Raw genomic sequence first — 25,139 nt, 5'->3', positions numbered from 1 at the left:
GACAAGCATTCGATGAGATTCTATCGCCGATTTACCCAAATGGAAACAGAAAATTAATGCTCCCCGCAAATCGTTGTTTGAAGGCACGTATTTCGACATTTCGACAAATGGTAAGTTCCGACAGTGCCTACAAGTGTGCCTACTGGCCGCTAGATGGCAATACCGGTTTCATATGTATACACCTGGTATACACTTAAACAGACTTTGAGGTTTCATCAAAAATTTGAATGCAGCGTCATGTCTCAGTTTGGATGAAAACTTTACGACAAATTATTCAAACGGAAAAATATTTTGATTAACCACATTGATGCTGTACATCATAAAACGAACCTCAAGACATCCAGAACGAGGCATAATTGCGACAAATGTTCTCGAAGTTATCATTCTATAAGTGACTTTCATCAACACAAAAATATAGAACACGCAGCAGTCAAACCACAATTTATTTGCGATTTTTATGGGCATAAATAGAATCGAAAATCTAAATTGGTAAATCACATGAATTCACTCCATTCACAGATATCGAAATCAAGGTATAATTGCGAAAACTGTTCACGCAGTTACACTTGGTCAACTGGTTTAGGTCGACATAAAAGTTTAGAACATGCAGAAGACAAACAAGAAAGTTATTGTAATTTTGGCAGATATAAATCGAATTAGAAATCTCACTTGGTAAAATATATTACATCACGCCATCTAAAAAAATAATAACTCACGCCAAATGTAAAAACTTGAGGAAATTTCTAATATTATTTGGAAAACTCTTTTTTGCATTACATTAAATTCTTGCATGGCCTAAATTGCATTTTGTGAATTTGTTGTTATAGGTCGTGTAAATTCGGAAAAACTAGATATGAGAATGAGAATTATTTGACAATAACTCCCTTTCTGATTTACTGGCAAGTGTCACTAATAAATCCTGAAGTCGAAAGAGCATGTTCTGCTCCTTATGAAGATCAAAATTATTATATATTTGTTTGGCAATTCATATATTAACATTATGCGTTGTAACGAGTATTTCATTTTTATATATAAACAAAATACAGTGCAAGATCTTTTTGTAACTAAAATAGAATACCCGAAATATAAGCTTATGCGAAACATCTTAGTCTGAAGTAAATTAATCTCCTCTTTCTTTGAAATCGATAACTTAAATCTCAGGTGTTCCAGAAATCTCATACATCAATATCTGATAATGTAAATTATTTTAAATTCATATATAGTCTTATATGGTATTTGTCAATGTTTGGTGCATGATAAGGATCAAAATCATCGAAAATGATAATAATTGTAACTTTCACCTCATAATTTGCTACAGATAAACAGAATATCAAGAGTGGGTCGAGGAATTCTACGAGTACGAAATTTGGTGAACCATCTTCTCATACGGACATTTCTTCTAGAAAGAATTCTTATACTACGACTTTAATTGAATACGACATAGATGAAACTTTAGAAATCAAGGATGAAATCATAAAAAGTATGGTTTTTGTAAATGAAATATCTTAAATAAAAATTTTAAAAAGCAACTGCATTTTACTTTTCGTTCATTTTTTAGTTCCAGAAACAATTGCAGGACAGAATCATTATAAAACATGTGGGCCAATACTGAGTGCTGCAGATATGAGGGACGATGATATTTTGGCTACTAAGTACAAGCCGCGTTCCGCAAAGAAGCAGGAAATTCAAAAATTAAAACAGGAAAGTAAATACACATGCGAAAAGTGTGCGCGATGCTACACCCAGGAAGAAAGTTTGACTCGTCACAAAAAACTTGAATGCAATGTCGTGCCATTGTTTAAATGTGAATTTTGCGAAAAACTGTTTGAACGGAAAATTTATTTGAATGTCCACGTTGTTCTTGTACATACTAAACCTCACATGCAGACATCGATATCGAAGCATAATTGCGGCAAATGTTCTCGAAGTTATCGTTCGTTAAGTGCCTTGTATCGACATTAACGTTCAGAGCACGCAGCAGTCAAACCCGAATTTAATTGTGAATTTTGCGAATATAAATCAAATAGCAAGAGTCAATTATTAGTACATGTTGCCTCGCGGCACTCACAGGTATCGAAAGCAAGGTTTAATTGCGACGAATGCTCTCGAAGTTATGTTTTTTATGTGGTTTAAAAAGACATAAAAGTGTGGAACATGCGACCATTAAAGCCGAATTTTTATGCGATTTGTCTGGATTAAAATTGGTTAGCAAAAATACATTAAAAAAACATATTATAACGCATTCAAGGACGCCGTCAAAAAAGAGACATACTTGCAACAAATGTTCGCGAAGTTATATTTGGCTAAGTGCCTTACGTCGACATAAACGTTTGGAACACTCAGCAGTCAAACCACAATTTATTTGCGATTTTTGTGGGTATCAAACAAATAAGAAAGAACAAGTGTCAAGGCATATTACTGCACGCCATCTAAAAAACCAATAAACTACGCGCAATATTAATCTTGAGGAAGTTTCTAATATCATTTTTAAAAAAACTCTTTTTTGCGTTACATGAAATTCGTTGAAGATTACGAAATAGTAAATTTACTCTCCTTCGATACTGATGTAAACTACTTTTCTTAAATCCGCAATTTGTTGTTATTGTTCGTGTAAATTTGGTAAAAATAAGTATGAGAAGGAATGGACTTTTTAACAGTGTTTTTTCTCGTCTACTAGCCAGTGTTACCACTAAATCATCAAATGAAGAGACTATTTTAGTATTTTATTTTTAAATGCATGCAAAATATAGTGCAGGATCCATTTGTAACAGAAACAGAATTCTCGAAATATAAGTTTGAATGCAAGAACTAAGTGTAAAGTAAATTTCTTTCTTTTTTATTCATAATTAAATATATAATTAATTATCACTCAAAACTTAGAATTCCCAAAATCTCAATGCTTTTAAATCTAAGAATGTAAATTATGTCCAATTCATATATAGTTTACTATGGGATGCTGTTAATTGTGTAAAGGTTTAATGCATAATAAGGATTGAAATTATAGAAAATTATAATAATTGTAACTTTTCCCTTATAATTTTCTATAGATCAACTAAATTCCATGAGTCAATCGAGGAATTCTACGAGTAGAAAAATTGGAAAACCATCTTCTTTTACGGACATTTCTTCTAAAAATAATTCTATTGCTAAGACCTTAATTGAATACGATATAGATGAAACTTTGGAAATCAAGGAAGAAATCCTGGAAGGTATGGTTATTGCAAATAAAATGTTTTAAACAAAGCTTTAAGAAAGCAACTGTATATTAAATTTTGTTTATTTTTCAGTTCCAGAAACAATTACAGGACAGAATGATTATGAAACCTATGATTCAGTACCGTGTGCCGCAGATATATCTGCGTTTGCCCTTATTAGGGATGATGATATTTCGCTTACTAAGTGCAAATTGCGGTCCGCAAAGAAGCAGGAAATTCAGGGATTAAAACATCAAACTAAGTACAAATGCGAACAGTGTGAGCGATTCTATACTCAGGAAGAAAGTTTAACTCTTCACAAAAAATTCGAATGCAGTGTCGCGCCATTGTTCAAATGTGAACTTTGCGAAAAACTATTTAAACAAAAAGCCTATCTGAATCTCCACGTTGACCTTGTACATACTAAAACATACTTACAGACATTGAGAACGAGGCATAATTGCGATAAATGTCCTCGAAATTATCGTTTTATAAGTGGCTTGAATCAACATAAACATTTAGAACACGCATCAGCCAAATCTCAATTTAATTGTGAATTTTGCGAATATAAATCGAATAGGAAAGTTCTCTTATTAACTCATATTGCCTCGCATCACTCACAGGCTTTAAAATCAAGATACAATTGCGACAAATGCTCTAGAACTTTTGTTACTTTATATGGATTAAACCAACATAAACATTCGGAACATGCGATCATTAAATTAATATTTGTATGTGATCTTTGCGGATATAAATCAAATGAGAAAGCTAACTTGATAAAACACATGTCTGCACGCCATATGCAGATATCAAATTCAAGGCATAAATGTGAAAAATGCTATCGAAGTTACGCTAGTTCATATGGTTTATACAAACATAAACGTTTAGAACATGCGAAAATCAAACCATAATTTGCATGCGAATATTGCGGATTAAAAGTGAATAAAAAGGCTACCTTAAAACACACATTACAACACTGCACTTGCAGACATCGAATTTCAGGCATAAATGCAACAAATTTTCACGAAGTAACATTTGTTTAGGTGATTCAAATCGACATCAAAGTTCAGAGCACGCAGAAATCAAACCTCAATTTATTTTTTATTTTTGTGTACATAAAGCGAAGAGGAAAAGTCACTTTAACACATTGCTGCGCGCTATCTCAAGTAATTTAGTGTTAAATAAGAAAACTGTTTGGTATTACCTTAAATGGATGCGTAAACATTAAATTACTTTAAAAATTAAAAAATAAAAATTTGAAATAATAAAAAATAAATATAAAAAAATAAATTACTTTATAAAAATAACTTCACGTCGCTCACATACATTCAAATCAAGGCATAAATGCGACAAATTTTGGCGTAATTACACTTGGTTAAATGCTTTATAACGATTCAAAATAAATAGTTATGTTTGTGCTATCAGTAAAGAAATTATTATATATTTGTTCTAGAGTTAATAAATGTACATTTATGCGCTGTAATTAGTTTTATTTTCAAATCTATGCAGTTTTTCATAATCCTTTCGTTAATGGAACATTTAGGTAAACTTGAAAGAGAAAATAAAGTGTATGACCTTGAATTTAAACTAAGTTGAAATTAATCTTTAAATCAAGGTATAATAATGACCATTCAAGTACGAAAAACTCTGAAATCGGGGAAACATGAACTGGAAGATTTATAAAGGTATAGTTATAGGATAGTGATCAATTATGCCAATATTAAAACATTTTCACTCACATTTTTGTGATTTTTTCAGAGAAATTGAAGAGTGATTGGGAAAACACAAGAATACGATCAAAATTAGATCGGGCATTAGAAAATATTGAAAACGATATTACTTGCAAATTGAATATCGAAATGAAGAAAATTAAGAATCAAGGAAGAAATGACTGAAGGTATGACCAGATTTGTGATTAAAATATTTCAAATAATACTGTGAAATAAAAAATTGGACATTAAATTTTTTTTAATTTACAGATCAAGACACCACAGGACAAAAGTGAAATATAGAATATAAGTCAAAATGGTTTACCTTAGATATAGAAGAACCTGCCAATTTTGATTTAAACAACAAACTAACCGCTCATAAGAAGCAGAAAATTCAGGAATCAGAACAGGAACCAGAAAAGAAGTACAAAAATGCGAAAAGTGTGCTCGAATCTATAAGCAAAACAAAAATTGGATTTTGGTCATGAAAAATTCGAATGCTACGTTATGCCACAATTTATATGTAAATTCTGCGAATGCTCTCGTAATTACACTGGACTAAGAGATTTAACTCAAACTAAATATTTAAAACACGCAGTAGTCATACCACAATTTTTTTGCGAATTTTGCGGACATAACACGAATAGGAAAAGTAGCTTATCAAAACACATTAATTCACAACATCTAAAATAATCATTGCATTAAATTTTTGTCTACTTAAAGTTACTTCTTGTAAAACTAACTATATTATGCTCGATTTTACTTTTTTAAGGTTTCGAAAGAGTAAATTTACTCTGTTTGACAGCCGACAAATACTAAGAGAAGGTCTTCACAATACATTGCTTGCCATTTTAAATTACGAACTATATTGAAAAGTTATATGAAATAAAATTTTTTAATAGATTAAATTAAATGTTTGTATACCTTGAGTTACTTTTGCTGAACATCGCTGCATAATGTTCAATTTTACATTTTAAATGTCTTGAAAAAGTAAAATCACTCTCTTTTGATGTTGACATAAATTAATATTCCTAAATAGCAAATTTAAAATTAAATTTTTTCTGGAAAAAGATGTCCTCCTTCGCTTTGCTGGTAATCGAATCAGAGAACTTTCGATTGCTGTTCAAGTGCTATCTGATCTGAGAAGACGTTAAGAATTTTCGTTATTCTCTGATGATAATAGAGATTTCTTGGAAAATTTGACTGGTAACACCTGGCAAAATAATGCGTGTATTTCTGAAAAGGATTCTTCTTTCGATCTCTCAGTAGCTTAAGGGTAAAGCACCCGAACGGCAATCGGAAGTTCTGTGTTTCGATTCCCAGTGGAGCGAAGGAGAAGATCTTTCTTGAGAAAAAAATGTAATTAAAAAAATGTTTAATTCATAGCTCCATCTAGCCTGAGAAGTCTTTAAGAATTTTGGTTATTCTCTGATCATAATTCTTTGTAAAATTTGTTATTCAAGGTTTTGTTTATTTAAAAAATATATAGGCTTCAGAATGTACGGATCACTATTTTCTTTTTGATTTAATATCAGGTGTTGTTATAAATCATGAAATGAAGAATGCATTTTCAGTTCCTTTCAAAGAATTCTCTGCAGTGATTGTGTTTCCATAATTTTTGCATTGTAATCATTTTTTTATTTTCAAATTTATACAAAATAGTGTGCATGAATTTTAGTCACCTGTTCTATCTGAAAGACTTAGATATGTTTTCTTAGAAATTCAAAGATGTACATTTTTTGAGGTAATGACTTTGAAAACTATTCCGGACTTTCGAAATAATTATTTTACCATTTGACATTTTTTAAATTCGTTTTTATAGATATATTCATCGTCGTAATAGATTTTTTTAAATGCATATTTCGAAAATGAGAGATTAGAGTATCTGTTTTTTAAGCCTAAATTCTCTTTAAAATGTGCGGAGAAATGAATTCTGAAATTATGGAATGACTTTGGAAGGAATTAGACTTGAACTTCAACTATGTCTTCCTGTGTTTATTCTGTACTATTTATTCTTTTTTACCTATTAATTTTTCATTTAATCTTTTATTATTGACTAAACTCAGTTTTTTAAGATAATTTAAATCTTTTAGTGATGCAACAATTATTTAGGAAACATATTACAAATTCACCTAGTCCACTCAACTGTATCCACCTAGATTTGTAGAATTAGCAATTTTTTAAGAAAAAATGGATCTTACGTGTATTTCTTTAGCATTTAGTGCTAAAAAACATAAAATATATCAAGGTTTCAATAAAATTTTACAAAACAATATGCAGAATTAAAATTTTTTTAATTCAGAGCGATGCACTTTATGCAGTTTTTTTATTGTTAGGAAGAATCATATAAGAATTTTACTTTCCAGAGATCTTGAAAGCATATTTTTAAAGCATATCATGTAAACAATTTTGAAAAGACTTCTTAAAACTGTATTACTTTATGAATCTGAAACACCTCAAGTTATCTATGTACACCTGAAAATAGCAATATAGTTATTATGAACAATAACTTTCGAATCAAATATTTATCTGTGTCAAATTCAGACGTTTATTTAAAATGATAAATATAAGTATAAAAATTTTTAACTAGCTTAAAAGATTAAATTCAGTGTGTGGTCTATAATAGTAACACCGAAAGTTTAAATGAAGGAAAAATAATGTCAATTTTAGTGTGCAAACTAGAAAATCTTAAAAACACAAAACAGAATGCTTATATAATATTTAGTTGTAGGACAGTGATCAATTTTTACTACTGAAAAATTCTAATTTACATTTTTCGGCTTTTTTCAGAAAAATTAAAGAATGAGTGGGAAAAAACAAGGCAACTACTGACAGGGGAATATAAACCATATATTTTAAGACAACAGAGGGAATACCAAAATCTATGGTCAAAAAATAATGAAAAGGACTTCACTCGCGAAATTGAATATACCAATGACGAATCTTTGGGAGTCAAGAATGAAATTATTCACATTGAACCCAACAATGACGAAACTTTCGAAATTAAGGAAGAAACTATTAAAGGTATGACCAGATTTGATACAGCATTATCTTGAATATAACTATGTTAAAATTAATTGTAAAATTAATTTCTTAAAATTTTCAGATCAAGATAATGTAAAATTTTGCACCGTATATGTAAAAGAAACTGATAATATTGCTATTAATGAACTGCCGAACCGTAGGAAGCGTAAAATTCAGGACTCAAAAGAGGAACCGGAAAAGAAATACAAATGCGAAAAGTGTGCTCGAACCTATAAGCAAAACAGAAATTTGATTGGTCATCAAAAATTCGAATGCGACGTCATTCCAAAGTTTAAATGTAAATTTTGCGACAAACGATTTAAACAGAAAGGTCAGATGAATACCCATGTAAAACGCGTGCATCACAAGACAAGCTCAAAGACTTCTGCATTGACGCATAAGTGTGACAAATGTTCTCGAAGTTACGCTTGGTTTCACGATTTAACTCGACATAAACGTTTTAAACATGGAGGAGTTATACCACAATTTTTGTTTTGTGAAATTTGCGGATATAAAACGAATCGGAAAAGCACGTTGACAACACACATGTCTTCACGCCATTTGAAATAATGATGACTTTAAACATTACACTACACGCTTGTATACCTTAAGTTACTTTTTTAAATCACAAAATAATGCTCGATTTGCAAGGAAGAGTAAATTTACGTTGCTTCGATATCAACATAAATAACTTTTCTTAAATGTAGAATTTGTTATTATGCATCGAAGTATCCAAATGGTAAGATTCCATCCACTAGTTAGTCCCTTGTTATTTGGTTTCTTCTAGATGGAACCTTGTCATTTGGAAACGTCAACATAGTATTTATTCGGTAAAAAATTATTACAAGAAAGTATGGATATTTTTGAATTTTTTTCTGTACTAGTAAGTATTACTGCTACATCACGAAATAAAGAAAGTAGTAGCTTCAGTCATTTATAAAGAATATTATAAAATGATATTGTTTCTATAATTTATGCTAGCAAATGTTTTTGTCATCAGCAAAGAACATTATTGTATACGTATTTGTTTCAAAGTTAATAAATTAACATGCATTTGTTGCAACTAGTCTTTTTTTCGCAAATTTATACAAAATATACAGCAGGATCCTTTTGCAAATAAAAAATGATACCTGGAATGTAAGTATATCAAACCTTGAAATGCACTTGACAGAGAAAATGAAGTGTATGTCCCAGAACTGTAAAACCAGAAATTTAAATGAAGATTCAAATGATAGTATAATAATATTAAATTTAGTATTAATAATTTTTAAGTCTCAGAATAATGAAATGGAGGGTTTAGATAAGGTTCAATTATAGGACAATGATCAATTCTTAAACTAATGAAAAATTCTAATTGAAATTTCTGTGAATTTTTCCAGACAATTTAAAGAGTTTTTGGGAGAAAAGAAGAATATTATCAACAGGGCAGTATGAACACTACAAGGTACGCCAAAACCAACTCTTAAAAAATAATGAAACACATTTCAGTAATTTTACTGAAGTTAAATATGGCATGGACGAAGCTTTGGAAATTAAGGAGGAAATCATCGAAGGTATGGCCACATTTGTAACACAGTAATCCCCAGAAAAAAATTTCATCTTTAAATTGGATAAAAACGCTGCAGCACGTTTATCTGATGGAAGATAAAATTTATCTTACGTAAATATTTCTTTGACATATGCGATATGTTAAATGACTGCGTCTTGGTTCAAAAACAAAAACAATCACTATAAATTAATCAAAGTTCAACCGATGCATTCTGTAAGTGTAGGTGAATAATTTTGTTGTTGAAATCATTTAAATAATGTGAGACAATTTAAAAAATGAATATCGCCAGGATTTTCGAATTTATGGAGGAAATTTTTTCGGTGAACCTAGACGCAGTCATTTGCCATATCACATATATGTCAAATAAATATTTGCGTCAGATAAATTGTATCTTGCTTCGGATAATCTAATTTAAAGATAAAATTTATTCCTCTGGTTTACTTTTAATGAAAATGTAAGAAATCAACCTGTAATATAAAATGTATCAAAGCGCATTTTTTTAAATTTTCAGATTGTGACACTGCATGTCAACAATACAACAACAAATATGAACTAGAGTTGTGTTACGTAGGTATAAATGAAACTGATAGTCTTGCTTTTAAAAACAAACTGCGTAGTCAAAATAAGAGAAAAATTCAGAAATCAGAACAACAATCGGGAAAGAAGTACAAATGCGAAAAGTGTGCTCGGACCTATACGAGGAAAACACTTTTAAATCGTCATCAAAAATTCGAATGCGACGTAATTCCAATGTTTAAATGTCAATTCTGCGGAAAACGATATAAACAAAAAAGTACCCTAAAGACTCATGTAAAACGCGTGCATAACAAGACAAACTCAAAAGATTCTGTATTTACGCATAAATGTGACAAATGTCCTCGAAGTTACGCTTGGTTTCACGATTTAACTCGACATAAACGTTTAAAACACGCAGGATTTATACCACAATTGTTGTTTTGCGATTTATGTGGATATAAAACGAATCGGAAAAGCACCTTGTCAAAACACATTGTTTCACGCCATCTAAGACAATTGTGACGTTAAAGCATTACACTAAATGATTGTCTACCTTAAGTTGCTTTTGTAAAAATCCCAATCATAATGCTTGAGTTGCTGGTTGAAAGTTAAGGAAGAGTAAATTTACTATGCTTCGATATAGACATAAATAATTTTTTTGAATATACAATTTGTTATTATAAATCGACATGTTCAAATATCAATTTTCGATCACAAATAGACGCTGTAGCACCTTTCATTTGATCTCTGCGAGTTAGCGCCTCTTCATTTAGTTTTACCTAGATAAAGATGTACTAAATCATCAAATAAGAAAAGTATTTTCCGTTCCTTATAAAGAGTATTGTGAAATCATTTCTTGCCTATAATTTATTGTAGGATATATAAATGTGTTTTAGATTTAATAAGTTACTATTTATGTATTTTAGGTTAGTCTTTTATTTTTAAATCTGTATAAAGTGTATAGCAGGACCCATTCGTAAATAAAATAGAATAATCGAAATATAAGTATACGAAACAATAAAATGAATTCAAAAGAGAAAATGAAATGTGCCATAAGTAACTTTAAATTAAGGTTTTAATGAAAGTATTAGTGTAAAAAGTTTTAAAATCTTGTAACCATAAAACGTAAGGTTTATACAAAGTTTAATTACATGATAATGACAAATTATTTAGCTTATAGAAATTATAATTCACATTTTTCTGATTTGTTTAAGAGAAATCAAAGAGTGATTGGGACGGATCAAGAATAATTCCATCAAGAGAATATGAACATCAGAAGAATACATTTAGAACAATTTTAGAACACCACAAGGAAATCCAAAATCAACTATTTAAAAGCATGGAAACGAATTTTACCCACTGTGCTGAAATTGAATATAACAATGACGATGACTTCGAAATTAAGGAAGAGATTTTACAAGTAGAAGGTATGACCACATTTATGATTAAAATATCTTGGATTAATAGTGAAGTAAAAGGTTGCAAAATAAATTTTGTTATATTTTTAGATCAGGACATTACACGTCAAAAATATAAAAAAGAATATGAGTCACAATCGTATACCGTAGATGAAAAAGAAATTGATAATTCTGCTGTTAACTACACACTGCAGAGTAAGAACAGGAAGGAAATTCAGGAACCAGAACAAGAGCTAGAAAATAAATACAAATGTGAAAAGTGCGCGCGAAGCTATAAAAGGAAATGCCATTTAAATTATCATAAAAAATTCGAATGTGGCGTCAGGCCACAATTTAGATGTGAATTGTGCGGTAAAAAATTTAAACGGAAACGTGGTTTGACTTGCCATGTAAATAGCGTGCATCACAAAAAAAGTTCAAAAAAGCCGGCATTAAGACATGAATGCAATATGTGTTCGCGAAGTTACACCTTGCTCAGAAATTTATATCAGCATAAGCGTTTAGATCACTCAGAAGACAAAACACAATTTATATGCGACTATTGTGGCTACAAAACGAAATACAAGTGGACATTGTCAGCGCACATAACTGCTTCTCACTTAAAGACACCAAAACCAAGGCATAATTGTAACAAATGTTCACGAAGTTATACCTCGTTGAAAGGTTTAAATTTACATACACGTTCAGAACATTCAAAAGTCAAACCACAATATGTTTGCGAATATTGTGACTACAAAACGAACCGGAAATCTTACTTGTCAAAACACACGACTTTGCGCCATCTAAAATAATAATAACGGACATGAAACATTAAACTTTAAGAAATGTCTAATGTTGGTTGAAAAAACTAATTATTTCACAACATCTTAAATAAATCAGTAATAAACTGAGAAAACTTTTCTTCGCATCACATTAAATAGTTGTACAGCTATTTATAGTTGTGTATATATAGTTATTCTATAATTCTTTTTGAAGATTCTGTAAGAGTAAATTTACTCTCATTGGAAGTTTACATAAATTACTTTTCTTAAATGTGGAATTTGTTATTATCCGTTTTATTTATTTCGTAAAACTTAGACACGAGTGCATGGATTAAAATTTTTTTTCTGATCTACTAGCAAGTGTTTTTACTAATTCATAAAATAACAGCAGTATTTTCCGTCCCTTATTAAGCACATTAAAAATAATTTCATTCCTATAATTTATGTTAGAAATGTTTTTATCATCAGCAAGAAAAATAGTAAATTCGTGTTTAAGTGTTAGTAAATTACCATTTATGCGTTGTAATTAATCTTTTATTTTTAAATCTGTAGAAATCGGAAAATTTTGAAACCCTTAAACAGAAGGATTGTATGAGGTTCAATTATAATACTAATGGAAAATTCGAACTCCATTTTCGTAATGGTTTTCAGAGCAAACAAAGATTAGTCAGGGAAAAACAAGAATAAAATCAACAGGAGTATATGAACATCAGAACAACACTTTTAAAAGAATTTTAGAAAATCGCAAGGAACTCCAGAATCAATTAGTTCAAACTTCAAACCAATGAAATGGATTTTACTAATTTTTTTGAAATTGAATGCAGAATTGACGAAACTTTCGAAATCAAAGACGAAATAATAATAATATTAATAATAATAATAATAATAAATCGTTATTGAGTTCGTTAAAAAAGGATATGTACGAAGCGATCAGATATAACATGAGAACCCAAAGGGCGAGGTACAGCTTAAAGATACTTTCAAATCTAACCGTAGGATACAAATTATTGTAGTACGACCATTTTGTCACAAATCGTACAAATTATCGTAGTATCTGAAATAAAAGTGCAATAAAAAAGTTTCAAAACACATTTTGTTAAATTTTCAGATCGCGACACCGGGAAAAGAAATTCATAATTTTGCTTTAAAAAAACTGTGAAGTCGCAATAAGAAGAAAATTCAGGAATCAAAACAGTCCCGAGAATGAAGTACAAATGCGAAAGCTGTGTTTGGATATGTACAAGGAAAAGACTTTTAAATCGTCATAAAAAATTCGAATGCGACGTCATGCCACAATTTACATGTACATTCTGCGACAAACGATTCAAACAGAAATTTTTATATAAAATACCATTTAGTTCTCGTGCGTCGCAGGACAGATTCAAAGAAACCGCTATTGTTGCATACATAAAACATTTGTTCTCGAAGTTACACTCAGGAATCAAAACAAAATTTATTTGCGAATTTTGTGTCTACAAAACAAATTGGAAAAATACGTTGGCATCACACATTTCTTTCCACTATCTAAAATCGTCAAAAAAGTACATAATTAAATTACGGACGGCATTAGCTGCGAGGTGAATCGTGACTCGCGAATAATCTAGATGTTAATCCATTTCGAGCGTGGACAGTACTCAGATCGGTGCCCCTCTGCAATATACTCCCACGTCTTCTATTTGCGGTCATGATTGTATGCATTTGATGGGTAGGGTCGAATATCTGTCTCTTCAAACTCGTCTCTCCGAAACCCGGCTGAACTCGGGAATTGATTTTATAAAATTTTCCTCCCCTCTAGCCAAACTTTAATCTAAATGCGAGTACTTATAATAAACTCGGATGCAGCTGCGAGCTATCACTGATTATCACTGATTGTGGTGATATGCATACAGTGATTCCAAGCCTACCTTAATACAAGAAAAATTTGCACAGGTCTGTACCCAGTGAAGTGGAGTCGTCTGGCTCTATATGTACCCACGCTAATGCCAGCCTTTCAAGACATTAATAAAATCAACAATACATTAAATGCTTAAATTAACTTTTGGTAAATAAAAAGTGCATAATATTTCATTTATTATAAAATGATTTCGTTTCTATAATCTATGTTGATAAATACTTGTGTCATCAGTAATGAAAACTAGAAAATATGTGTTTAAGTGTCAGTAAATTACTATTTATTCGTTGTAATTAATTTTTTGCTATTAAATCTGTACAAAATGTAGAGCGGGATCCTCTTGTAAATAAAACGGTATACCCGATATCTAGGTATATAAAACACCTAAATGAATTTAAAAGGGAAATAAAATGTATCGTAAGTTTAAATAAAGGTAGAGTAATGTCAATTTTAGTGTTAAAAATTGGAAAATTTCGGAACTATAAAACGGAACAATTATAATAGATTTAATTACATTACCAATACAAAATTCTAACTCATATTCTTGTAATTTATTTTCAGAGAAATCAAAAACCGATTGGGGAAAAACAAGAATAACATCAGCAGGGCAATACGAACATTTTACTGGAAATGAATGTGGCATTGACGAAACTTTGGAAATAAAGGACGAAATTATTGAAGGTATTACCACATTTTAAATAAAAATATATGAAATAAAACTGTAATATAAAAAGTTTCACAATATATTTTGTTACGTTTTCAGATCACGATACTGCAGATCAAAAATACAACAAAGAACATGAGTCAAAATTGTTCGTTGATATAAAACAAACTAAGCATTTGTCTTTTAAAATTAAACGGCTTAGTCAAAATAAGAAGAAAATTCAGGAATCAGAACAGGAAGCGGTAAAGAAATACCAATGCGAAAAGTGTGCTCGGACTTATAAGTTGAAAATACTTTTAAATCGTCATCGAAAGTTCGAATGCGGCGTCAACCCACAGTTCAGATGTAAACTCTGTGACAAACGATTTAAACAGAAATGTCATATGAATAACCATTTTAATCGCGTGCATAACAAGACAAACTCAAATAAACCGGTATTGATCCAGCAATGCGACCAATGTCCTAGAAGTTACACTTTGCTCAGCAATTTAAATCGGCATAAACTTTTGCAGCACTCAGAAATTAAACCACAATTTATTTGTGACTATTGTGGCTACATAACGAATTCTAAAAGTCACGTGTCAGCGCACATTACTGCTTCTCACTTGAAGACATCGGAAACAAAATATAATTGTAACCAATGCTCGAGACGTTATACTTGGATAAGTACTTTGCATCAGCATAAACGTTTAGTGCACTCAGGCTTTAAGCCAAATTTCATTTGCGACTATTGTGGTCACAAAACGAATCGGAAAAATTGCTTGTCAAAACACATTACTTTACGCCATTTGAAATAATAATAGTGGACATGAAACATTAAACTTCAGAAGATTTATAATATTTGTTAAAAAAAACTCATCACGCCGAAAAAAATTGTGTTGAGGTTACAGGATTTTCAGTTACAATAGGGACAGCATAGATTTTCTGTAAAAATTACAGAATTTTCTGTAGTTAACGAAATTTTCAGTTATTTTCTTTTACGGACAGTTTCTGTAATATTTAATAAACTTTCCTTTTAAATTAACATCTTCACATTGGGAAATATAATAAAAAAGTCTGTAAATGTTACAGAAAATATCCATGAATTTATAAAATAACTGACAATTTTGTAAACACTCCAGAAAATTAAGTAATCCTTACAGGAAGTCTATGATGTCCCTATTTTAACTGAAAATCTTGTAACCTTAACAGACTTTTCTTCTACGTGATTATTTAGAATCTCTAATAAAATCTCTAATTCTCTAATAAACTAAGAAAACTTTCCTTTTTGTAAAAACCAATATATAATGCTCTATTTTACTGTTAGAAGGTTCAGCCAGAGTAAATTTACTCTTGTTGGAAGTAGGCCTGAATTACGTTTCTTAACATTGGAATGTGTTATTATACGTTTTAATCATTTGGTGAAATGTAGGAATAATTGAATGGATTTCTTATAATTTTCTTTCTAATCTTCTAGCAAGTTTTGCTATTAAGTCATAAAATAAAAATAGTATTGTAATAGTTTATAATTACGTAAAAAGGTGGGTTGGGGCATAAACAGGGTCGGGGGCGGTGCCCCAGACAGATTCAAAACATCTGATGAGTTATAGGTTATGTAGTAATCAAATATAAAAGAGGCACGGGAATTTCCGAGTTTTTACTGATTCTTTTTAATATCAAGAGATGGCGGCAGGCGTTGATTGGCATGAAAACAAAAATTATTTGCGTTGACAAAATATCAAGGACTTCTATGAAACGCATGTATGCCATAAAAGTATTATCCGTTTTTTATAAAGACCATCGTGAAATATTTTCGTTTCCATCATTTATTTTAAGAATTTTTTTTATCGTCGGTAGATAAAATTATTATTTATGTGTTTTACAGTTAATAAAGACCTATTAATGCGTTGTGATTAGTCTATTTTTTAAATTCTTTTTAAGGCGTAGGGCAGAATCCTTTTTTAAATGCAATAGAATACTTATTCTGCGACAGAGGATACAAACAAAGTGTTTTACTATATGTTAACACGAACAAAGTGTTTTGTATTAACACGGACGTTTAGAATATGCAGGTCTGAAACCACAATTTATTTGCGACTATTGTGGCCACAAAACGAGTGAGGAAAGTTACTTATCAATACACATTACTTCAAGCCATCTAAATTAATAACGTACACAAAACATAAAACTTTAGGAAATTTTAAATATCGTTTGAAAAACTTATTTTTTCACAGCAGATCAATTAATTCAGTAATAAACTGAGAATAATTTTCTTTGCATTACATTCCATAGTTGTATACCTTAAGATACTTTTCTTAATAACCAATAAATAATACTCTGCTTTGCTTATTCAAGGTTTTCTACGAGTAAATTTACTCTCCTTGGGAGTTGAGATAAATTACTTTTCCTAAGAGTGTAATGTGTAATGCGTTTTATTTATTTGGTAAAAGTGGGTGTTAATGTATTATTTTTTTAACTTTTTGCTTCTGATCAACTGGCAAGTGCTATTACTAAATCATAAAACAAAATAAATCATTTCCGTTATTTCTGAAGAGTATTGTAAAATGATTTCGTTTAAATCATTTATGTTAAGAAAAGAAAGGTCAATGGATACAGGCGTAAATGCCAAATTTCGGATGTGTTTTATTTTCATAAAATAATTCAATCTAACTCATATTTCTGTCGAAAATTATGTTCCAGGTCGATTCTGAAGTGGGTTAAAATTAAAGATTGGTATTTTTTGATAAAGTAACTTTATTTTTTGCTTGTTATTTTGACTATGCAATACACCTAAGTAATAGCTCGAAACTACTTTTCTGTTTTTTTAGTAATTGAAAAAATAACAAAGTTATTCAACTCATGGTTTTATGAAGCCTAACAGTACCTCGAACCGTTTTTGCATTTTGTTGCTTAAAATTAATTACGGCAAAGTTATATATTTTATGTTTCTTATGTAAAACTTAAGTTTTGGCACTTACGCCTGTATGCAGTGTGGCCCTTTAAATGTTTATGTAACTGTAAGTAAAATTATTATATGTTTCAGAGTTAATAATTTACGAGTTATTCACTGTGTTTGCTGTTTCTTTTAAATCTGTAAAAAATGTAGAGCAGGATTCTTTTGTAAATAAAATACAATAACTGAAATCTTAATATATGAAGTATTGAAATGAACTTAAAAGAAAAAATAAAATGTACGATAAGTTAGTTAAAATGAAAGTTTAAATATAGGTATAGACATGTTAATGTAGCGTAAGAAATTTGAAAATCCAAGAAGCATAAAACTTCAGGTTTATATAAGGTTCAAATATAAGACCATGATCCATTATTATTTAACTAATCACAAATTCTAATTCACATTTATGTAATTTCTTTCAGAGAAACCAATGAATGATTGGGACAAAACAGGAATAATACCATCAGAAGAATATATATACCAGAAAAACACTTTTGGGACAATTTTAAAATACAAAAAGGAACTCCGCAATCTACAATTTAAAAACGATGAAAAAGATTTTACTGGGTTTACTGAAATTGTATATAGCAGTGATGAAACTTTGGAAATCAAGGAAGAAATTATGGAATGTATGTCCATATTTGTAATCAAAAATTGCCTTGAGAAAGCTGTGATATATATGTTTCCAAATAAATTTTGTTACATTTTCAGATGAAGCAACTGCGGATCAAGAATATAAGGAAGAATATGAATTTCAATTGTGTAATGCAAGTATAAAAGAAACAGATAATTTTGCTTTTAACAACGGACTGCAGAGTCAAAATAAGAAAAGAATACAGGAATCAGAACAGGAATGTGAAAATAAGTTTAAATGTCAAAAGTGTGCCCGGAAATATAAATACAAAAGAAATTTGAATCACCATCAAAAATTCGAATGCGGCGTCACTCCACGGTTCATATGTAAACCATGCGGTAAAAGTTTTAATCGGAATAGTAACCTGAAGGTCCATGTAGATCGCGTGCATCAGAATACAAAATCAAAGAAATTAAAAACGAAGTATAAATGCAACGAGTGTACTCGAAGTTACACTTTGCTCAGAAATCTAAATCGGCATAAAATTATACATCATTCAGATGGAAAAACACAATTAATTTGCGACTATTGTGGCTTTGTAGCTTATTGGAAAAGTCACTTATTAGAGCACATTAATACTTCTCACTTTGAGACATCGAACACAAAGCATAATTGTAACAAATGTTCACGAACTTACGTTTCTCTAGAGAGTTTAGATCGGCATAAACGTTTAGAACACGCATCACAGACATCAAAAACAAGGTATAATTGTAACCAATGTGAGCGAAGTTACATTGCGAGAAATAGTTTAACTCGACATAAACGTTTAGAACACGCATCAGTCGTACCCAATTTTATTTGCGACCACTGTGAATACAAAACGAATCAGAAAGATAGTTTGGTAAAACATATTAATTCCCGCCACCCACAGACACCGAAGTTAAAGCTTCATTGCAAGAAGTGTTCGCGAAGTTATATTACGCTGAACAGTTTAACTCGACATAAACGCTTGGAACACGCGCCAGTCAAACCGCAATTTATTTGCGATTTTTGCGGACATAAGGCGAAACAGAAATATAGCTTGTCATTACACATCAATTCACGCCATTTGAAATCATATTAAGGTACACCTGACGTTGAACATGGGCAAATTACTAATATTGTATACGATGTTTTTTATACCAAATTGATGATTTCAGATATTTCTCGAAATATTGTTACGATTTCAGCTCATATTAGAATTCGAAGCATGATTTACGGCAATTTTAAGGGTAATTTATGATAACTTACCATAAATTGCCCAAAATTAATTTAACAATTGTCTATAAATTTCCGGAAATGTATGAAAGTTTTCTGATCATTTATGGTAATTTATAGTTAAATACGATAGCTTAAGACAAATTAATAAAAATTCAATTTTTAACATTTTTATAAATTTTTGAAAATTTTTAGTTATTTATGGTAATTTTTAGAGTTAAATATGGTAATTTACCATAAATGGCCCAAAAATAAATTGTAAACATTTTTATAAATTTCCGGAAATTTATGAAATTTTTTAGTAATTCATGCAGTACTCATTATTTCAATTATAAATTTGGAAAAGAAAACCTAATAAATACGACATATTCCAGACCAACAGGCGTAATTTATTTGATATGCAATATCGAATCGATTACATATCGGAAACTTACCTGGTTTCCCTTATCAGACCTTAAAACGATTTACAAATTTCCGTGCAATTTTCTATTTGTGAGTTATATGTCTTTAGAAAAATAAATAAAACTTTTTATGTAGCGCTGTAGAAAGATTTGTAGTTAGTATTCATGCAGCATTTATGTATTTATGACACTGACGTGTCTACCAAACGAATCGGAAATATTTTTTGTCAATGCTTATGATTTTGCGCCATCTATAATAATCATAACATTATATGATTACATTAAATGCGTGTATATCTTAAGTTAATTTTATTTCAATCACTACATAATGTTTGATTTTACTTTTTGAAAGTTCTGAAAGATTAAATTTACTCGCCTTCGAAGTCGAATTAAATTAATTTTCTTGAATGAAGCTGATACGGACCTTTTTCATTGTCTGCCTATTTTTATTATATACCTACTTTCAAAATGAACTCCTATCACTCACTTCTTCCTCCTTGCTGTTACTTTATGTGCCGCTCGTCGCGGTACAATAAAGTGCTATTTTACTGCCGCATCGTAAAATGTGTGTGTTTTAGAGATAATACATTGCCAGTTATACGTTCTGATGAATTTTTTTTTATTCTGTACAAATCGTAGAGCAGAATTCTTTTGTAAATGAAATATAATACCTGAAATCTAAGTATATGAAGCACTGAAATGAACTTAAAATAGAAAATGGAATTTAACATAAGTTAAAATGAAAGATTAAATAAGGGGATTTTAAAAATGTTTTAAAATAAGAAAAATTTGTTTTCTAAAGCTAATTAAACTTCATTTCATATTTTCATCATCTTATTTAAAGTATTTTTGTAAGCGTAAGATATTGGAAAATCTTAGAAGCATAAAACTTTAGGTTTACGTAAGGTTTAATTACAGGACAATGCTTAATTATTCAACCAATACAAAATTCTAATTCACTTTTATGTGATTTTTTTAGAGACATCGAAAAGTCATTGGGACAAAACAGGAATAACATCATCAGGAGAATATCAACAACAGAAGGACACTTTTGTAACAATTTTAGAACACGACAAGGAACTCCTGAATCTACCATTTAAAAAGAATAAAACGGATTTTGATGACTCTACTGAAATTGTATATAGCAGTGATGAAACTTTGGAAATCAAGGAAGAAATTATCGAATGTATGTCCAAATTTGTAATGAAAATTGTCTTGGTAAAGTATGATATATACGCTTTCAAATATATTTTATTTCAGATCAAGAGTCTGCGGGTCAAAAATATAACAAGGAATATGTTTCCAAACTTTGTAATGCAGCTATAACAGAAACTGATAATTTTTCTTTGAACAACGAATTGCAGAGTCAAAATAAGGAGAAAACTCATAAAGAAAAACAGGAACTGGGAAATAAGTTCAAATGCAAAAAGTGTGCTCGCAGCTACAAGTGGAAATGGAGTTTGAATCAACATCAAAAATTGGAATGCGGCGTCAGTCCATGCTTCAAATGTGAATCATGCGGCAAAAGTTTTAAACGGAATAGTACCTTGAAGTCCCATGTACAACGCGTGCATCACGAGACAAACTCAAAGACATCGCGAACAAGGCATAAATGCAACATGTGTACTCGAAGTTACGCTTTGATCTACAATTTAAATCAGCATCAACGTTCACATAAGTCAGAAGTCAAAAGACAATTTATTTGCGACTATTGTGGCTATATAGCAAAATGGAAAAGTCACTTGTCTTCGCACATTACTACTTCTCACTTACAGACACCGAAAATAAGGCTTAATTGTAACAAATGTTCACGAAGTTATGTTTCGATAAGCGGTTTAAATCGGCATACACGTTTAGAACACTCCTCAGTCATACCATATTTCATTTGCGACTATTGTGAGTACAAAACGAATCAGAAATATAGCTTGACAAAACACATTACTTTACGCCACTCACAAACATCGAAATCAAAGCTTCAATGCGACAAGTGTTCGCGAAGTTACACCACGCTAAACAGTTTAACTCGACATAAATGTTTAGAGCATTCATGAGTCAACCCGCAATTATTATTTTACGACTATTGTGTCTATCAAACGAATCAGGAATATTTCTTGTCAATACTCATGACTTTACGCCGTCTATAATAATCATAACATGACATCATTTCATTAAATGCTTGTGTATTTTAAGTTACTTTAATTCAAATCGTAATGTTCGATTTCAAATTATTAGTGTTCCGAATGAGTAAATTTACTGTCCTTCGAAGTCGAAATAAATTAATTTTCTTAAATTTTTTTCTGATTTACTTGTGTATTAGTGTGCTGCTACTTAATCATAAAATAGACAAGTATTTGCCGTTTTAATGTCATCAGTAATAGTATATTGTGTTACGAGAGAGCAATGGCCCCTTTGACAGCGAACGCGGCTGTCAAAGGGTTGCTGTGATATGCTGAGTCTTTCTTTTTTACTGGTTGAAGGTGTTCATTAGGGTGGTCTAAAAATGCATGCCAAAATTTTATTCCAAATCCGAAAAAAGAAATTCCCTAATTTTTTATTTTTTTATTATACAGGTGCCAGTTTTGACATAAGTTTCTCATGTAAAATGCATGGGGAAAAATTTCTTTTTGGAGTTTTTAGAATAATTTTTTAGGGTTTGAAAAAATGTGATGGGAAAGTATGTGTGCTTGTAGAGAATTATCGAACGAAGAATTTCATTTATCAGACATAAGGGTTTGACACCCCTAACACATCCCCACAAGTTCCTGAAAACTGCCCTTAAAACAAAAAATTATTTTCGTCTTTTTTACTTGTAATTATAATTATTGGTCTATTAGAATATTTATTATCATGGGTAAATTAATTTGAAATTATTTTAACAAATGGAATTTGTTTAAATAATTTTCTTGCTAGAAAATTTGTTTCCCCCCTAAAAATGATTACTATTGGTTTAGTGGAATATTTATTAACATTAGTTCATTGATTTTCAATTGTTTAAACAAATGGAATATGTTCAAATTTTTTAAAATAAAAATTATTAATATTTCTTCAGTGGAATATTTATCAACATTGTTTTATTAATATTATGTAAAAGAAATTTGTTTTTAAATAAAAAATTTTACTTAAATATAACTGATAAAGTAATTATTATTAAATTAATTATTAATCAGCAATTAATTATTACTGTTAAATACTTCACTAGACCCACAGTAATAATTTTTATTTAAAAAAATTTGAAGCGAAATTATTCAAACAAATTCCAGTTGTTTAAATAATTGAAAATGAATGAACTAATGTTAATAAATATTCCACTAGACTAATAGTGATAATTATCACGTTTTTTCCCTAAAAATGATAATTTGTAGGGAAAAAAGGAATTTTTCAAAAAAAATTATTCAAGCAAATTACATTTGTTTAAACAACTAAACATTAATAAACCAACGTTATTAAATGTTCCACTTGACTAACAGTAATAGTTTTAACCGGGGGTGGGCGTACAAATTTTCGAAAAAAAATTTAAACAAATTCCATTTGTTTAAATAATTATTGATTAATTAATCAATGATAATAAATATTCCACTAGACGAATAGTAATAATTTAAAGTAAAAAAATACGAGAATACAGTGCGCAAAAGTTCGATTTCATGAAAAATTGACATGTTTGTTTTAAGGGTAGTTTTCAGGTACTCGTGGGAGTGTGTTAGTAGGGGTGTCAAACCCATATGTGCCAACCCTAAAAAATTATTCCTCAAAAACTCAAAAAAGTGATTTTTCCCCATGCATTTTACATGGAAAGCTTCAAGTCGAAACCGGCACCTGTTAAAATGGAAGAAAATTACGGAATTTCATTTTTCGGATTTGGAATGAAATTAGGGGGATCGCTTCCATCTAAAAAATACTGTTTTGCTCGACGGCGCCGGAAGGCAGCAACTTGGTTTCGCATAGCGGTCGTGCGGTTGTGCTTTCTGGCTGGAGGCCATATAAATATTATTATATTTGTGTTTTAGAGTTAATCAGTTGCCAGTTATGCGTTGTGATTCCTTCGTTTTAACTTTACAAAACGTAGAGCAGGATTCTTTTGTAAATGAAATAGAACACCCGAAATCTACAGTAATGAAAAATTCTAACTTACATTTATATCATTTTTTTCAGAGAGATAAAAGTGTGATTGTAAAACGCAATCGGGCATTTAAAAACAATGAAATTAATTTCACTGGTTTTACTAATAAAGAATATAACATTAACGAAATCTTGGAAATCAAGAAAAAAATATCGAAGGCATGGTCAAATTTGTCATGAAAATATTTAAATAAAACTGTGATATAAAAAGTTTCAAAAAAACATTTTGTTACATGTTCAGATCAAGAGATTACAAGTCGAAAATATAGCAAAGAATGTGACATCGGCCCACAGTTCAGGTGTAAAATTTGCCGCAAAAGGCCTAAACTTTTCATCCGCTCAGAATATAAATTACAATTTATTTGCGAAGATTGTGACCACTATACGAGTCAGATAAGTGACTTGTCAACGCACATTACTGCGTGTCATCTGAAATAATAATAACTTAAACAAAACTTTAAACTCTAGGAAACTTTTAATTTTTGTTGAAGAAACTCATTGTTTCACAACGACTTAAGTAATTTAGTAATAAATTGAGACAATTTTTCCTAAAGCTGTATTGAATAGTTGTATACCTTCTTGAATTTGTATTACTTTTTGAAAATATTGTATGAGTAAATTTACTCTACATGGAATTAAAAATATAATGAAATAAAAAGATATTTTCCGTTCCTTATGCGAAGAGAACAGTGCTGTAAAATGATTATGTTGCCATACTTCATGTTAATAAATGGTTGTGTCATCAGTGATTAAAATTATTATATATGTATTTTGGAGTTAATAAAATACCATTTATATTTTAGGATTTATCTATTTTTTTAAACCTTTAGAGAATGTTGTGTACCATCCTTTTGTAAATGAAATAGAATGCCGGAAATCTAAGTATATGAAATAATAATATGAACCTAAAAGAGAAAGAAAATGTAAGGTAAGTTCGAATAAAGGTTTAAATGAAGGTATATTAATTTTAATTTTAGGGTGAGAAATTGGAAAATCTTGGAAGCATGAAACGGAAGTTTTATATAAGGTTCTATTACGAGGGTAGTTCAATAAGTCCTTAGAATGAAGTATAAAAACAATTTTTTTTGGGTAAATTTTTTTTAATTTTTCAACATAATCTCCTTGGAGCTCTA

General features: G+C 30.1%; 6 protein-coding genes and 1 long non-coding RNA gene across 7 annotated transcripts; all 7 read left to right on the top strand.

Moving 5' to 3' along the window:
- The first annotated feature begins 1,322 nt into the window (after positions 1–1,322).
- On the top strand, positions 1,323–2,824 carry LOC117166947 (putative zinc finger protein 730). Its single transcript, XM_033351426.1, has 2 exons — positions 1,323–1,480; positions 1,559–2,824. The coding sequence occupies exon 2, from the start codon at positions 1,624–1,626 to the stop codon at positions 1,960–1,962; it is 339 nt and encodes a 112-aa protein (XP_033207317.1). The 5' UTR covers positions 1,323–1,480; positions 1,559–1,623; the 3' UTR covers positions 1,963–2,824.
- Positions 2,825–3,061: 237 nt separating this feature from the next.
- LOC117182851 (zinc finger protein 493-like) lies at positions 3,062–4,652 on the top strand. The gene is made up of 2 exons (XM_033375962.1): positions 3,062–3,209; positions 3,288–4,652. Exons 1-2 carry the CDS (start codon positions 3,062–3,064, stop codon positions 4,103–4,105), a joined length of 966 nt encoding a protein of 321 aa, XP_033231853.1. The 3' UTR covers positions 4,106–4,652.
- Positions 4,653–5,081: 429 nt separating this feature from the next.
- Positions 5,082–8,908, top strand: LOC117182850 (zinc finger protein 680-like). Its single transcript, XM_033375961.1, has 4 exons — positions 5,082–5,091; positions 5,234–5,344; positions 7,694–7,927; positions 8,010–8,908. The coding sequence occupies exons 1-4, from the start codon at positions 5,082–5,084 to the stop codon at positions 8,495–8,497; spliced, it is 843 nt and encodes a 280-aa protein (XP_033231852.1). The 3' UTR covers positions 8,498–8,908.
- Positions 8,909–9,313: 405 nt separating this feature from the next.
- LOC117166946 (zinc finger protein 493-like) lies at positions 9,314–12,396 on the top strand. The gene is made up of 4 exons (XM_033351425.1): positions 9,314–9,480; positions 9,988–10,047; positions 11,207–11,419; positions 11,501–12,396. Exons 1-4 carry the CDS (start codon positions 9,441–9,443, stop codon positions 12,199–12,201), a joined length of 1,014 nt encoding a protein of 337 aa, XP_033207316.1. The 5' UTR covers positions 9,314–9,440; the 3' UTR covers positions 12,202–12,396.
- A 2,227-nt stretch (positions 12,397–14,623) lies between these two features.
- LOC117166948 lies at positions 14,624–17,857 on the top strand. Its single transcript, XR_004466333.1, has 2 exons — positions 14,624–14,743; positions 14,826–17,857. It is a non-coding gene; the product is annotated as an uncharacterized LOC117166948 (long non-coding RNA).
- Positions 17,858–17,867: 10 nt separating this feature from the next.
- LOC117166945 (zinc finger protein 595-like) lies at positions 17,868–19,481 on the top strand. The gene is made up of 3 exons (XM_033351424.1): positions 17,868–17,905; positions 18,081–18,287; positions 18,370–19,481. Exons 1-3 carry the CDS (start codon positions 17,872–17,874, stop codon positions 19,353–19,355), a joined length of 1,227 nt encoding a protein of 408 aa, XP_033207315.1. The 5' UTR covers positions 17,868–17,871; the 3' UTR covers positions 19,356–19,481.
- Positions 19,375–22,569, top strand: LOC117182849 (zinc finger protein 37 homolog). Its single transcript, XM_033375960.1, has 3 exons — positions 19,375–19,378; positions 20,870–21,076; positions 21,151–22,569. Exons 1-3 carry the CDS (start codon positions 19,375–19,377, stop codon positions 21,939–21,941), a joined length of 1,002 nt encoding a protein of 333 aa, XP_033231851.1. The 3' UTR covers positions 21,942–22,569.
- The last annotated feature ends 2,570 nt before the right edge of the window (positions 22,570–25,139 follow it).

This window comes from Belonocnema kinseyi, chromosome 2, assembly GCF_010883055.1.
Source record: "Belonocnema kinseyi isolate 2016_QV_RU_SX_M_011 chromosome 2, B_treatae_v1, whole genome shotgun sequence".
Lineage (NCBI taxonomy): Eukaryota > Metazoa > Arthropoda > Insecta > Hymenoptera > Cynipidae > Belonocnema > Belonocnema kinseyi.
This window is presented reverse-complemented; position numbering and strand designations above follow the sequence as displayed.

Excerpts from the sequence above, each read along its gene's own strand:
- LOC117182850 (XM_033375961.1), top strand. Across the intron at positions 5,345-7,693 it reads GAAGTACAAAAATGCGAAAA|AAAAATTAAAGAATGAGTGG; the intron begins GTGTGCTCGAAT and ends GGCTTTTTTCAG. Across the intron at positions 7,928-8,009 it reads TAAGGAAGAAACTATTAAAG|ATCAAGATAATGTAAAATTT; the intron begins GTATGACCAGAT and ends TAAAATTTTCAG.
- LOC117182849 (XM_033375960.1), top strand. Across the intron at positions 21,077-21,150 it reads CAAGGAAGAAATTATCGAAT|ATCAAGAGTCTGCGGGTCAA; the intron begins GTATGTCCAAAT and ends ATTTTATTTCAG.
- LOC117166946 (XM_033351425.1), top strand. The coding sequence starts at position 9,441 with ATGGACGAAGCTTTGGAAATTAAGGAGGAAATCATCGAAG. Across the intron at positions 10,048-11,206 it reads ACTAGAGTTGTGTTACGTAG|AGAAATCAAAGAGTGATTGG; the intron begins GTATAAATGAAA and ends GATTTGTTTAAG. Across the intron at positions 11,420-11,500 it reads AGAGATTTTACAAGTAGAAG|ATCAGGACATTACACGTCAA; the intron begins GTATGACCACAT and ends TTATATTTTTAG.
- LOC117166947 (XM_033351426.1), top strand. The coding sequence starts at position 1,624 with ATGAGGGACGATGATATTTTGGCTACTAAGTACAAGCCGCGTTCCGCA.
- LOC117182851 (XM_033375962.1), top strand. The coding sequence starts at position 3,062 with ATGAGTCAATCGAGGAATTCTACGAGTAGAAAAATTGGAAAACCATCT. Across the intron at positions 3,210-3,287 it reads CAAGGAAGAAATCCTGGAAG|TTCCAGAAACAATTACAGGA; the intron begins GTATGGTTATTG and ends TTTATTTTTCAG.
- LOC117166945 (XM_033351424.1), top strand. The coding sequence starts at position 17,872 with ATGAACTTAAAAGAAAAAATAAAATGTACGATAA. Across the intron at positions 17,906-18,080 it reads AAAAATAAAATGTACGATAA|AGAAACCAATGAATGATTGG; the intron begins GTTAGTTAAAAT and ends AATTTCTTTCAG. Across the intron at positions 18,288-18,369 it reads CAAGGAAGAAATTATGGAAT|ATGAAGCAACTGCGGATCAA; the intron begins GTATGTCCATAT and ends TTACATTTTCAG.